Raw genomic sequence first — 13,703 nt, 5'->3', positions numbered from 1 at the left:
AACCCACGTAAAGTAAACCAGCTAATTTGATGTAAAATCAACTAAAATCACAAATTAAACCACAATTCTGTTTATACATTGATTTATTTCTTTAGCGGTTGGGTTTTCGGTCATTGAAATTAAATTTATTTGCTGTGGCTTCACACCTACCTTATATTTGTAGTATTTTTACTAGGGTAGAAATGAAAGATTTTTAATAAAAAATAATTTATTTTATTAATATTCATTGTCTTGAAGAGTGCGAAAACCATCGCCAATATATAACAACATCCTATTAAATTATAAGTTATAATATAATTAGATAGCAGTCATTGTGGAGTACATGCACCCCAGTCCTCTCCTATCCTCTCTTCTCCAGTTTATTCCTTATGGGTTTGAGAACCCCAAAAATGTTATCACTTCACAGTTTTTTTTGGGGTATTAGATGTGACTAGTTGAAGTGTGTGCGTACTGAGAGTGCTCGGACGGGGGCGACAGGCGTGCACGTGCGCGTGGTGAGCACGCCCCGTCTGATGGACGCGCACGACGAACACGTCGGAGCACGATGCAGCCGGCTGAGGCAGCTGGTGGTAGTGCCGCGGCGGGAGATACCGTTCACACCAACCATTTCTGAAACAACAATACAATAAGTTTTATTTTAGGATTTATTAAGAAAGACCCTTACCAATAATTGCTCTTATGTTGTGGAGACTTTTACGGGAACAAATAACAAACACAAAGTACAACCAGAACCGAAACAGCGATTTGTAGATCGCACAAATAATTGTTCCGTGTGGGAATCGAGCCCACGACTTGCGACCAACGGTAGCGGCGTGGCGGACTTAAGCACTGCGCAACACTTATAAATATTCAGTTTGTCAGGCTATTGTGAATGCAATAGCCAATCACGAGGCCTTGAGTTTAATGCATGAGCAGGATGAAGGGGTCTTTAGGTTTCTTCAAAGTCTATTTGTTAATTGTAATGTCCTCATATCACATAAGATCAATACAATTCAATTTATAAGTTATGTGTAGTTCTCACAAAAAAGCCGTCGTTAATAAAAACAATTGTTAAGACACAGCAATAACTTATGAGGTGACAAACTTTAAAAAATACAGTCGACTTGGGAACTTTCTCCTTTTTGTTGAGTTGGTAAAGCATCTGTTTTATTCTCTGTCTGTAAGCTCTTATAAAGCGAAAACTGGTCGGATTTGTTGATAAACCAGAACACGTGTCATCATAATAATATACCAGGAAATCTGTGACGACCAAAATTTCCTTTGTGCTCATCAGTATCGAATCATGTGAATGCGTTAGACAACAAAGAGCTATGCTGAACGATCATCAATATTATTCTGGTAATAAGGAAACATCAGCTCGAAAATGACTAATAATGAAACACATTAGGTACTTATGTGTATAAAAGTAGACTGTATCTGTGGCGAAGTCAGTAGTGTATCTGGTAATAATTATGGTCGTAGGTTCGATTGTTGGATTTAATTGATATTAGAATACTTCCCAATAGAAAGAGATCCAGAGTTTGGTAAGATGGTCGGTACATTGGCAATAAGGTCGCCCTTTATAACATAGGACTAAAGTGTAATGGCGAAACATGGGTGTATACTTCATATACCTCTGTCTACACCGTGGAGTATAATAGACGAGATATTATGGATATGTAAAAAAGATTAAAAAATTATCGTCTTGCGGAATTAAACAGAAATATGAGTTGCAGTATTTCTCGATACAAATGGATTAAGTCAAGCCAAAATATGCTTTAATAATTGATCAAATGGATAGTGTCAGCGACCAACGTAGTCACAAAAATAATAATTTGTGATAAACCAAAGTATCATAGTTTCATATATTAATAGATTCGTTTTACAGTTTCATAATGTTTATATGAAACTAGAACATCAAGGTACAATTTTTTTTATTTTTTACGCACGCTAAAAATCATTTTTCGAAATAACCTTGTTAAGTCTATAACGCAGTACCTCAATTCTCTACCACTATCGACTACCGACAACCGAACTGTCATCGAGAAATTTTGTACGAAAATCTGATCAGCGCCTCTGACGGGTGTTGTAAGAAACATTTTGGCAGTACATTCTAAATGTCAAATGTCGATAGCAAGCCGGTTGTCGGTAGTCGATAGTGGTAGAGAATCGAGGTACAGGTATACTGTATTACTTTTACGTTCAAACTCCAAGCTTATAAAATGTCGATCGGATCACTGCATGTAACCAGGTGTTAGCATTTTTATTTTGCAGCTAAATAACTGTTTAAGGTACTGAAATGTTGTATCATCAACACATTACTATGGAACTTTTATTATAACGTCTTTACAGAAACCAACTTGCAGTAAAATTTATATACACCTGGATAACTTTATAGATCATGAAATAAGATCTTCGATCCAGAATATATTAGAAACCGTAAACGCAAATCTGAACGTGATTTAACTATGCTATTTAAACTACATACTACGTACAGTCAAAAACAAAAACATTAATATACTGTCACGATTTCTATAGCATTTTAAACAATTATAACAGTAAAATGACTACAGTAGCTGTATTCCCTACAACAATCGACCATAAAATTTAGTATCACAATCTGTAGCTCGATTCTCTACATACATACATACAAAAGTAAGATTTAAAAGGTGACAATGTGAACATTACATAATTTTGCTCATGGCCGTACATTAACATAAAACTTCTTTGTGTCAGTGATTTGTGAATCCGTAATGTCTCCTGCGGTTGAGACCATTGTGTACTTTTTGAAAAGAAAGGAGAATTCTTTAGTACCGCGTCTCTCAGTTCTCACGTGACCCATTATGCCTTTTCAGAGAACAACCGCGTATTCCGTTCGAAAACGAAATAAATTGATGTTCTTAATATATTACGTGCACAGCGTAAGCATGTAAAAACATAATACCAAGAAATAATCATCTTAAAAATATTTTTATTCCCTTATTTCTCCAAAATATATTATTGAGTATTGCATAAGCAGTGATAGCTGAGTGGTTTAAATTGCATCTCCCAAGCAAGTAGTTGAGGATTCGTACCACAGGCAACGCAAACATGACTTCTAGAAGTTATGTGTGTATTAGAAACTAGCTGACCCGCGCAACTTCGCTTGCGTCACATAAGACAGAATGGGCCAAAATTTTCCCCGTTTTTGTAACATTATTTATTGCTTCTCTGCTCCTATGGTTCGTAGCGTAATAATATATAGCCTGCCTTCCTCGATAAATGGACTATCTAACACTGAAAGATTTTTTCAAATCGGACCAGTATTTCCTGAGATTAGCGCGTTCACACAAACAAATAAACAATCAAACAAACAAACTCTTCAGCTTTATAATATTAGTAAGTATAGATAAATATTACTTGTTCTAGCGGTAAAGCAAAACATCGTGAAGCATGCCTGAAAGTTCTTTAGAACAGTTCTTCAGGGTATGCAAAGACCTTAACCCGCACTTAGCGAGTGTGGTAGACTCAAGACCTAATATCCCTCCCTCATTCCGCCCAGCAGTTGGGATAGTCATGGGTTAGTTCTTATTTATAAAATATTTATTACTTCAAAAATATGATTGAGTATTGCGTAATAGGTATAAAATATTCCCAATTGTTCTTTAGAAAAGGTTTATTCATCAAAATAAAGTAGTTCCGTGTTAATTCTGACAGCTTTTGTCTGAAAACAACAAATATTAAAGTGAATTATTTTGAATTGATTTAAGTTTGTTCCGCCTAAGTTTTAGTTTAACTTGATTGAGTTTACAAACAACGAAATATAATTAAAGTACGCATAACTTTATGATCTTCAATCATAAATATTATTTATAAGAATAAAACTTGTTAACTTGGATTTAATTATTCAGTTATTGTCTCTCTCTCTCTCTCACTGTGTGTTTCTTTCATGCTATAATCCCATACAGTAGTGGGATCGGTACCCCGATTCTCTACCACTATCGACTACCGACAACCGGCTAGCTACCGAAATTTTGACATTTAGAATGTACTGCCAAAATGTTTCCTACGACACCCGTCAGAGGTGCTGATCAGATTTTCATACAAAATTTCTCGATGACAGGTCGGTTGTCGGTAGTCGATAGTAGTAGAGAATCGAGCTACGGATTTCCTTATCTTTCTCGACAATTTGCTGTATCTTGAACATCATGAAATTACACCGACCGTGGGCATGTGCAGTAGGTCGATTGTCTACAGACGGTACTATTTATATACTTCAAGAATAGTTCCTACAACTCCCGCAGTAGGCGCTAATTCAATTTTCAGAAATTTATCGATAGCTAGCCATTCGTTGACAGTCGATATTCGTAGAGAATCGCGCTACTGACAGAACGATATGACAACTTGACGTCACGTGTGCAAGCCGAGATAGTTTAAAGATGTAAATAATCATCTCGAAAATATTAATTAATCTTGAGTGGTGTACGTACTCATAATGCTTCAGTAATATTGACACAACGACTTTTCAGAAACGTGATGTATCCCTCTTAAAGATAAACTGCAAAATCTATTACTTAGTCGATAGTCCTTTGAACGTGTTATTCAGTGACCACAACACTGCACAGAGCATCACTTGGAATAGCCAATACAAACTCATCGTCTGCTTTCATTGCTTACATAATTTATCTATTGGACCCGGTGGCGGCTAGAGAATAGATCAACCCACCGCTGTATATAAAATCATTTAATAAGGTTAATAAGATTTGGTCGCACTGAGGTGATGTTAATTGAAATGTAATAAATATTTCACGAAGCAGTATAGGATATGAAAAAACTTATGCGCGTAGATTGTTTTAACATATTTATATAACCATTATCTTTCCCTTCTTTACCAAATTGTCCTTTACCGTACGGAGGTTAAAAGTTTTTTGCTCTTAAAAATCTTGTATTTGACTTCGAATCGAATAACTAAATATTCAGGTGTTTACAAATTTAGAGACAGGAAAAAGATTATTGAATTATCAAAGAAAATTGTTAAAATGAGTCGGATTTTCGAATTGTAAAAATCTTTATAAGTAAGATTCTTTAAGATTCTTAAAATTAAGTGCCTTCAGATTGTAATGAATATAAACCGTCAGGACCTAAGAAAAACACAACCGTACTCAAAAAATATTGCTTCGAGAAATTTTAGTAGCTCTCGACTTTCAAAGATTTCGGACAAAAAATAAATAAATTATGTACTGTACTTATCATGACAAGATAATAGACGTTCGTCTTTTAATAAAGTGGTATACATTATGTCATTACTATATTTGCTGTTCAAAACATAAATAAATTTTACCATTATTTTTTCGTAGCACTTTATGATAAGCTAATAACAACGTTATTCTTTCAAACAGCCTTCAAAAGAGCTTAATAATTTTAAGTTAAACTTCTCGAAAGTTTATTTTAAGTATTATGAACTTAAATGGTATTAAAATAGAATTACCAATTAAGTTCTTATAACTTTAGTACAGTAATAAAGTGTACTTAGGAATCTATTTATGAACAAGAGCTTCGTTAAATAAGAAATTATGATGTGAGTAACAAAATGTAAAATAAAAATACAGACTGCTTTTAGTTTGTTATTCTGTACTAAGTATATTTATAGCTGATCAGCGATCAGCGAGCGTCATAGTAACTATTTTGGCAGTACATTCTAAATGTCAAACTTTCGATACTCGACAGTTTCGACTGGAGAGAATCGCGTTACAGTAATGTTTCTAAATATAAAGGTTATTGAGATTACAAGTCACTGTTTCACCATTAAATCAAATGCAACGTCGAATTCTGTGTAAGTGACTGTCAAAATCCATCCAGAAGATAATTTATTAAACCACAACACAATAGGATACAATAGAGAGTTCAAATTATACTGGTTTTTATACGATTTATGAGATAGTACCGTTGAAGATGAGCCCCATCACAACAAAACTGTGAGAAATGATTGATATAGTCCTAGCAAGAGTTGTATTGAATGCCGACATCAATTTTCGATGCTTAATTTCTTGTCTTTATACAATAAATGTGCGTGAAACACGAACATTTTGAATTAGTACAAAAATTTTTTTCACCTTAAGACTAGGCAAAGCTTGTATTACTATACTCCTAAATACAATTTTTATATAGATAAATTAACCACCAGGCTCAGAACCGATACTCATTCTCTTCACACAAATATTTGTCCCGTGTGGGATTCGAATCTACTATCTATTCGGTTTTATGGCAAGGTACGCATCTTAACCACTGCGCCAAACGTGCAGTTAAACTTCTATCTCATTTTAAAAATAAATTATTAAGAATGATCTTTTTCTTATCGTTAAGTGAATTTCTACTAAGATGTCTTTAGGCTCTTCAGTAATATTGAAAATCAAATATGAAAAAGTAATTTGATTAACATTTTTTTAACTTTTCCAATTTGACTTGAAGAGGGACTTGAAAATTCACTGGGTAATCGCTGTAAACGTTAAACGTTATTATTTGCGATTTGTTAAGTTAAAGATAAAAATCGTATTTCGAATTGTGTTTACTGCTGCTTATGTATTGTGGTCGGTAGCTCGATTCTCTACTACTATCGACTACCGACAACCGACCTGTCATCGCGAAATTTTGTATGAAAATCTGATCAGCGCTTCTGACGGGTGTGGTAGGAAACATTTTGGCAGTACATTCTAAATGTCAAAGTTTCGGTAGCTAGCCGGTTGTCGATAGTCGATAGTGGTAGAGAATCGAGCTACTGAGCAGTACTTTAACGTGTCCGCTATTTTCCTTATCGTAATCGTAACGTTCTCTATTTTCAAATAGAACAATTTATTCTTGCTTTAGAAGTCTGGAGTTTCGCAATGTGTTCTGTACTCAGCTAGCCCCTTATTACACGGGCCTAACATTGCAAAGGGCGATAGTTGAATGTATTTTAGGTACCTCCGCTTACACTTTCTTTTATGATACGCATGCTACTAGAAGCAAAATATCTATATGTTACTGTAAAAACCCAAACTGTGGTAAATCCTAAGATTTTCCGGTAAAACTTAAGATTTACCAACTCTCAATGGTAAAAGTCCGAACGTTCTTTTATTTCGAACTTTTACCACCATTTAATTGGCAAATCTTAGAATTTGCATAATGACACGGTAAAAGTTGATAAAGTCATATTATATTGTGTTTGAGCCGGAATATAATGATATTGCTAGGGATATAATTATATGCCGTAACATAGTTATAATGGGAGTTTGAAGATGTCGCCAGAGCCCCATTTCGCGGGGCTCCTCCTTCTGGGTGGTTTAAAAAAAAATAACCACGAAGGCTGAGGTGGTTCTAACCTAACCTAACCATGTCGGTTTGCCCAAAACTCCTTCTTTATAACTGATAAATTATTTTATAATAGCTACATTTACCTGCCCTTGAGGTATACCTATCCTAAGATTTACCAAGTGAATAGAGGTAAAAGTTCGAAATAAAAGAATTGTTCGGACTTTTACCATTGAGAGTTGGTAAATCTTAGGTTTTACCGAAAAATCTTTGGATTTACCACAGTCCGGGCTTTTACAGTAACATATACAATACAAATATTATAAAGCTGAAGAGTTTGTTTGTTTCTTTGTTTGTTAGTTTGTTTGAACGCGCTTATCTCAGGAACTAGTGGTTTGATTTGAAAAATTCTTTCAGTGTAAAAAGCCCATTTATCGAGAAAGGCTATAGGATATATATCATCACGCTACGACCAATAGGAGCAAGTACCAGTAAAAAAATATTACAAAGACGGGGAAAATTATGACCCATTCCCTCTTATGTGACGCATGCGAAGTTGTGCGGGTCAGCTAGTTAATAATAAAATACTGAGAATAAAATATAATATATTAATAATACTATTTACTTATGTTGTAATCACTTTGTAAATCGAATGTATGACGGATTAAATATCCAATCGAGATTGATTGAACATCGGAACTTAATTTAACATGTTTTAATTCTGTCGCTGTACTTTCAATATTGTTTCCATTTCAATTAATGTTTATTGCAGTTATTGTTTAATTGAAAGGCATACATAAATGAGTGCTTAAATGTTTTGGTTATGAAAAGAAAATCAATGAATGTCGAAAGACAAAACAAACTATTGTGCTGCCGTAATTGGAAAATTATATTTCATTTCATTTCGTCTTTGCCTGCACTTTCGGGTACAACAGGCGTGATGTTGTGTATCTTTGTATTTCCTATGTTGTCTTTTTAATGTCAACATGCTAATCGAGAAAAATATGTGAAAACCCATTCTTAACGAGATTTCCATTCTTTTGAAACTATTGATTTACGTACTTTGGCATTCATTATTTATATATTTCTCAAGACTAATCTTGATTCAATTAATCACAAATACTATTTGTTATTGATCTCAAATCATCGGCATGTTTCTTCCCTCACGCCGATTGAAGCAAACACGTTGAATACATTTACAGTGAGCCGTCAAAGACGAAATCATTCAGCCATTCCGAGAATAGCTTACATCAAAGACTTGTTGGCTTAAATTATACAATAAACTGCGATGGACAGCCAACGTTTGAGTAGAAACAGTAATCGAGTGGTTCCATCATAAATAAATTATATTTCGTAACTTGGAGACCTCTCCATGGAATTAAAATACCCATTTATTTGAAATTTATCTAATTGAGATTCCCCTTAACCTTGCCTGTACTTACCACCTAAATGAACTTCGTTGAATAAGCTAGGGATTCAGGATAAAATTAATTTAATTGAAAAGCTCTTCAAGTGTTTTTTGTCACCTCTTGCCATTTATTTTAACGATCGAACGGGTAACAATATCCTACCAAATAAATGCTTATACGCGTTGAAAAAGAAGGCTCTGGGTCGTTTATAAGTCGTATTATTAATAAATACGTAAGAATATATTAAGGAAACTTACCAGACATCTGAACTCCTTCGCAAACACTGGACCGGTGACGCGATGGCGTGTCCAGTCGCATGCGAAATAAGCACCCAAACGCCTAAAACGAAACAAAGGAAAATTAACATAAATATTTACTTAAAAATGTCTAAAGGACCTTTATTTAGGCTTATCAGATTACTGGTGTTCCCGCGACTTCGTTCGCGTGTTTTTTTTTTACGGGGTAAAAAGTCTTTTCTGAGATTTTCTGTTAAGAAAATTTCTTAGAGATTGCCCGGAGTTAGGAAGTTGAGGTCGAAGACCGTGCCTCGGAGAGCACGTAAAGCCGTCGGTCCTGCGCCTGACCTCTCACTGGTCGTGTCGGTTATCCGTCCCACCAAACTATGAGAGTGATGGAATAGACAGTGTACCTGTGTATTGTGCACACACTTGGACACTATAAACAAAGTCCTGCACAGATGGCCAGTTTCAATGAAACTGACCGCGGTAGCCGTGTATCGGCTAGGAGGACATTATTATAAGTCCGAAGAAAAAAAGATTTTCATGGCCAGTTACGCGACTTTCACAGTCGTCGGTACTATGGATTATGGAAGGTGACATAAAAATGTACTTGAAGTACATTTTTATGTCACCTTCCATCATTCCAATTAGTTCCCACAGCACCCAACAGGGGCGTTGATTCCTTTTTAACCGAAATTTTGTCGATATCTAGCCAAATGTCGATAGTCGATAGTCTGGTAAAATACCCCTCTGACCTTAGCCTTATGACGTGGTACTTTTGACATTTGTATTCTACGCGAAACTTTACGCTCTTAATTGAAAATCTTCAAGTTGAAGAGGTTGCTGCCGTGTCGAAGTTTTTCAATTAAAATGCATCTGACTTTTATTGAAGAAATCGCACAGTGTGTTATAAACCCTATTTTTGTTTCGTCGTCTTTTTATTGAATTAATCGATAGAGTATACCATTCTGAGGATTAGAGTAAAACTCCGGGCTCGCTAAGACTTGTACTTTTTTCGTTATTCAGTGTCAAAGTTCCGGAATATCCGACTATTGAAAAACGAAAAAAAATTAATTACAATTTAACTGAAGTACTTATTCCAGAATTTATTTATTCTATCGAAAGAAGATATAATAGCCGACCATTCCACCAATTCCTGAAGCTTTAGCATGAATAGGTCGAGAGATATGAATTTTTTTCTCATTTTTCGTTTTTATTTTTTTATTCATCTAAACCGCCGTAGTAGGTGGTCATTCCTACATCAAAAAATTGCTAATACTTTCTTTTATTTGCAGTATTATTTTTAAAACCTAACTCGCTGGTTTCCAGGAGATATTTGAAATTTTAAATTTTACTTAGGGTTGTCACTTTCGAGTATCCGAAAATTATATAAGATTATAAACCTTTATTTGAAAAAAAAGTTAAGGCAAGCCCCCCGGCCGTAGTTCTGCACGACGTACCTCAGTCACGCCTTACTGAGGTTGTTGAAGTGCAGAGTACGGTTACGGTATTAAGGTTGACTGGCGCTCAGTCCCCTAAAATTGTTCCAACTCCAGATGGAACAACCATTGATTTTGCTTTTTAGAAAAAAAATCAACAAATATAATTACATAATATGTGTATAAATTATAATAAATAAATTGTTGACGAAAATAATTTTATCGTATTTTTTAAATAAAAAATCGACACAATTGATGTACATACATGATAAAATTTGATTTAAAATTATAGATAGGTATATAATTCATGTAGATATATAAAATACATAAAAATTATTCTTAAAATTGTTATACCACAAAAATTACAATAAAATTGATTTAAAAAAAAATGGTTGTAAATCATTATAAAATATTTTTAGAAATATTTTGAAAAAAAAAACAAAATGTTGTAATAGTACTTATGTTGAATGTTGATTTATAGGTATACTTATGAGATATCGGAAAGAATTTTCTTTCATTTACTATAAGTTGAGTCTTTTGAGTTAGAATTTATAGACAGATTCCAAATAAATGTATCAATCAACATCATGCCAATTTCTTAATTTGTTTTTTAATTTCCTTTATAAAATTACCCAATCTTTGCCATTTTAAGCCACAAAATTATGATATCTTGTTATGGTCGTGATATAAAAGCTAAAACTTTATAAAAATAAATTTATTAAGTTTTGATTGAAGTGGTAGCCCTATATGCGGATATTTCGGATATCACTAAACTTTCAAATATCTCCTGGAAACCAGCGAGTTAGGTTTTAAAAATAATACTGCAAATAAAAGAAAGTATTAGCAATTTTTTGATGTAGGAATGACCACCTACTACGGCGGTTTAGATGAATAAAAAAATAAAAACGAAAAATGAGAAAAAAATTCATATCTCTCGACCTATTCATGCTAAAGCTTCAGGAATTGGTGGAATGGTCGGCTATTATATCTTCTTTCGATAGAATAAATAAATTCTGGAATAAGTACTTCCGTTAAATTGTAATTAATTTTTTTTCGTTTTTCAATAGTCGGATATTCCGGAACTTTGACACTGAATAACGAAAAAAGTACAAGTCTTAGCGAGCCCGGAGTTTTACTCTAATCCTCAGAATGGTATACTCTATCGATTAATTCAATAAAAAGACGACAAAACAAAAATAGGGTTTATAACACACTGTGAATCGTTGTAACGCAATCTCACACTGATTACACAGGGTTTAATTAATATACGCTTTTGATTACTTTGCCTTAACTAATATGTTTCGTCATCTGGCTATATTATGCTCGATAATCGAGTGTCGATTGAACTCGACTAAAAATGCAGTCACGAGTATAATTTATGAAACGTTACAACAGCAAAAATAAACTGTAACTACAATATTATGAGGCACCCATAGCCAGTTGCGCTCACCGGTCGGTAAACGATCTGTGGGTTAAGCAACCATTGGCGCGGTCATTCCATAGATGGGTGACCGCATAGTGGTATTTGAACTGGGCGTCTCCGTGCTTCGGAGGGCACGTTTAAAGTCGGTCCCGGTTGTTGTCTACTAAGATAACAGACGTTAAGGAACGTCAAAGGCCTCTCGGGCGGCTTGAACAACTTTGACGCTAGGTTGACCGCTAACCATACGACAAACAAACAATATTATGATCATTAAAAATTCAAGAAGCTGCTGTTGTTATTTCGTCACGATTTTCGTTTTCAGACACAACTGAAATAGTGCAACATAAATAATTCTATATCATACAATATAGGTTTTATAGTTACAAAGCCTGAATCTATAGATGTGTGAAGATTTTTTGCAAAATGTTTAGAGCACTTACCAAAAATCTCTCTCAAGCCTCCCGACCGCCGGTCTTTTGTAAAGCTTAAGAAGTATCTGAGATATTGCCAAGAGTTCTGCGGCTTCGCTTCATTCAACGTAAGCGAGGACTCAATATAACACAGAGTCCCTTTAACAAATTGGATTTAGGACAACCGTTCATCGTGAAGGAAATGTGTTAATGTAAGACTTACGGTTATTTATTTAGCCACATAACAGCGTACTGCTTTTTATATTAGGTCGGGGAAAAAGTCTTTTCGCATTATAGTATGAATGAACTTGTAATAAAATCTTTTCTCTACACAAAAAAGCTTAATATTCGGGTACCTCACGAGCTCACTGAAAGAAACCTAATGAACCGTGTACTCATTTGTGATTCTTGAAACCAAAGAGATTTTATTAATATGACAATCATCTTTAACAGTCGTTAACAGCACTCACGACCATGAAAGTCTGACAACCAGTCTTAACGCCCAGGGGATAGCTTATAAATCAAGGTACTGGGTTGTGAAGGTCGGGTAGGCTTAAATACTGGTATTCAGCTGCATCTGATGATATCAGAAGCTGACTCCAACAAAGTTGAAAGAAAGGCAAGGCTAAGATATGAGTTGTTAAAATATTATTTCGTTATCTGCTACCGTGGCGATACTACATGCTATTGTCATTATTTCAAGCAAGGTGTCGTTTTTTCAACAAATTCTTTTTGTACTTATTCAAGTAGAAAGAATTTAAAATATTGCTATTTCCCAACAATTAGACGTCCAAGGCTAGCAGTGGATCAGGGACTCAAGAAAACAATCTTGTATAACAATTTAAAACTAAAAGTGTAAACTAATCTATACTAATATTATGAAGCTGAAGAGATTGTTTGTTTGCTTAAACGCGCTAATCTCAGGAACTATAGGTCCGATCCTAAAAATTCTTTCAGTGTTGCATAGTCAATTTATCGAGAAAGGCTATAGGTTACATATCATCACGCTACGGCCAAAAGGAGCAGAGTACTAATAAAAAAATGCTACAAAAACGGGGAAAATTTTGACCCATTCTCAAATGTGACGCAAGCGAAGTTGCGCGGGTCAGCTACTAACATATAAAATGATTTTAGATTTGATATATCAAAACTATCTACATTGTAACCAAAGCCATTATTGTTTGAAAGCGTTATCCGAGATTAATTATGACAATTCAGTCAATCAGTTAGACGAGCCTTTTGTACTACTGATTATGAATAGATTGTAACTATACACTAGACATAATGTTGTATTGTGTGTGTGTCTATGGCGCGGTCTGCAATGTATCCGAGTGAGGCTGAGACTCATGAGGCCGGGGGTTCGATTCCCGCGTCAGGCTAAAGTATTAGAATTGGTCTCTTCTAATTTATCTATACTAATATTATAGAGCTGAAGAGTTTGTTTCTTTGATTGTTTGTTTGTTTGAACGCGCTAATCTCAAGAACAACTGGTCCGATTTGAAAAATTCTTTCAGTGTTAGATAATCCATTTATCGAGG

The 13,703-nt window shown here is 34.6% G+C and overlaps 1 protein-coding gene across 1 annotated transcript in view; it reads right to left on the bottom strand.

Moving 5' to 3' along the window:
• Window positions 1-244: 244 nt before the first annotated feature.
• Window positions 245-13,703, bottom strand: part of LOC142973867 (RYamide receptor-like) — a 111,746-nt gene continuing 98,287 nt past the window's right edge. Inside the window, exons 6-7 of the mRNA XM_076115889.1 lie at window positions 8,912-8,993; window positions 245-609 (exon numbers count right to left, since the gene is read on the bottom strand). Coding sequence (XP_075972004.1) covers window positions 431-609; window positions 8,912-8,993 — 261 coding nt within the window. The 3' untranslated portion in view covers window positions 245-430. The remainder of the gene's footprint in view (window positions 610-8,911; window positions 8,994-13,703) is intronic.

This window comes from Anticarsia gemmatalis, chromosome 6, assembly GCF_050436995.1.
Source record: "Anticarsia gemmatalis isolate Benzon Research Colony breed Stoneville strain chromosome 6, ilAntGemm2 primary, whole genome shotgun sequence".
In the NCBI taxonomy this organism is placed as follows: domain Eukaryota; kingdom Metazoa; phylum Arthropoda; class Insecta; order Lepidoptera; family Erebidae; genus Anticarsia; species Anticarsia gemmatalis.
The sequence above is the reverse complement of the archived record's forward strand: the minus strand, read 5'-3'. Positions and strand labels throughout refer to the sequence as shown.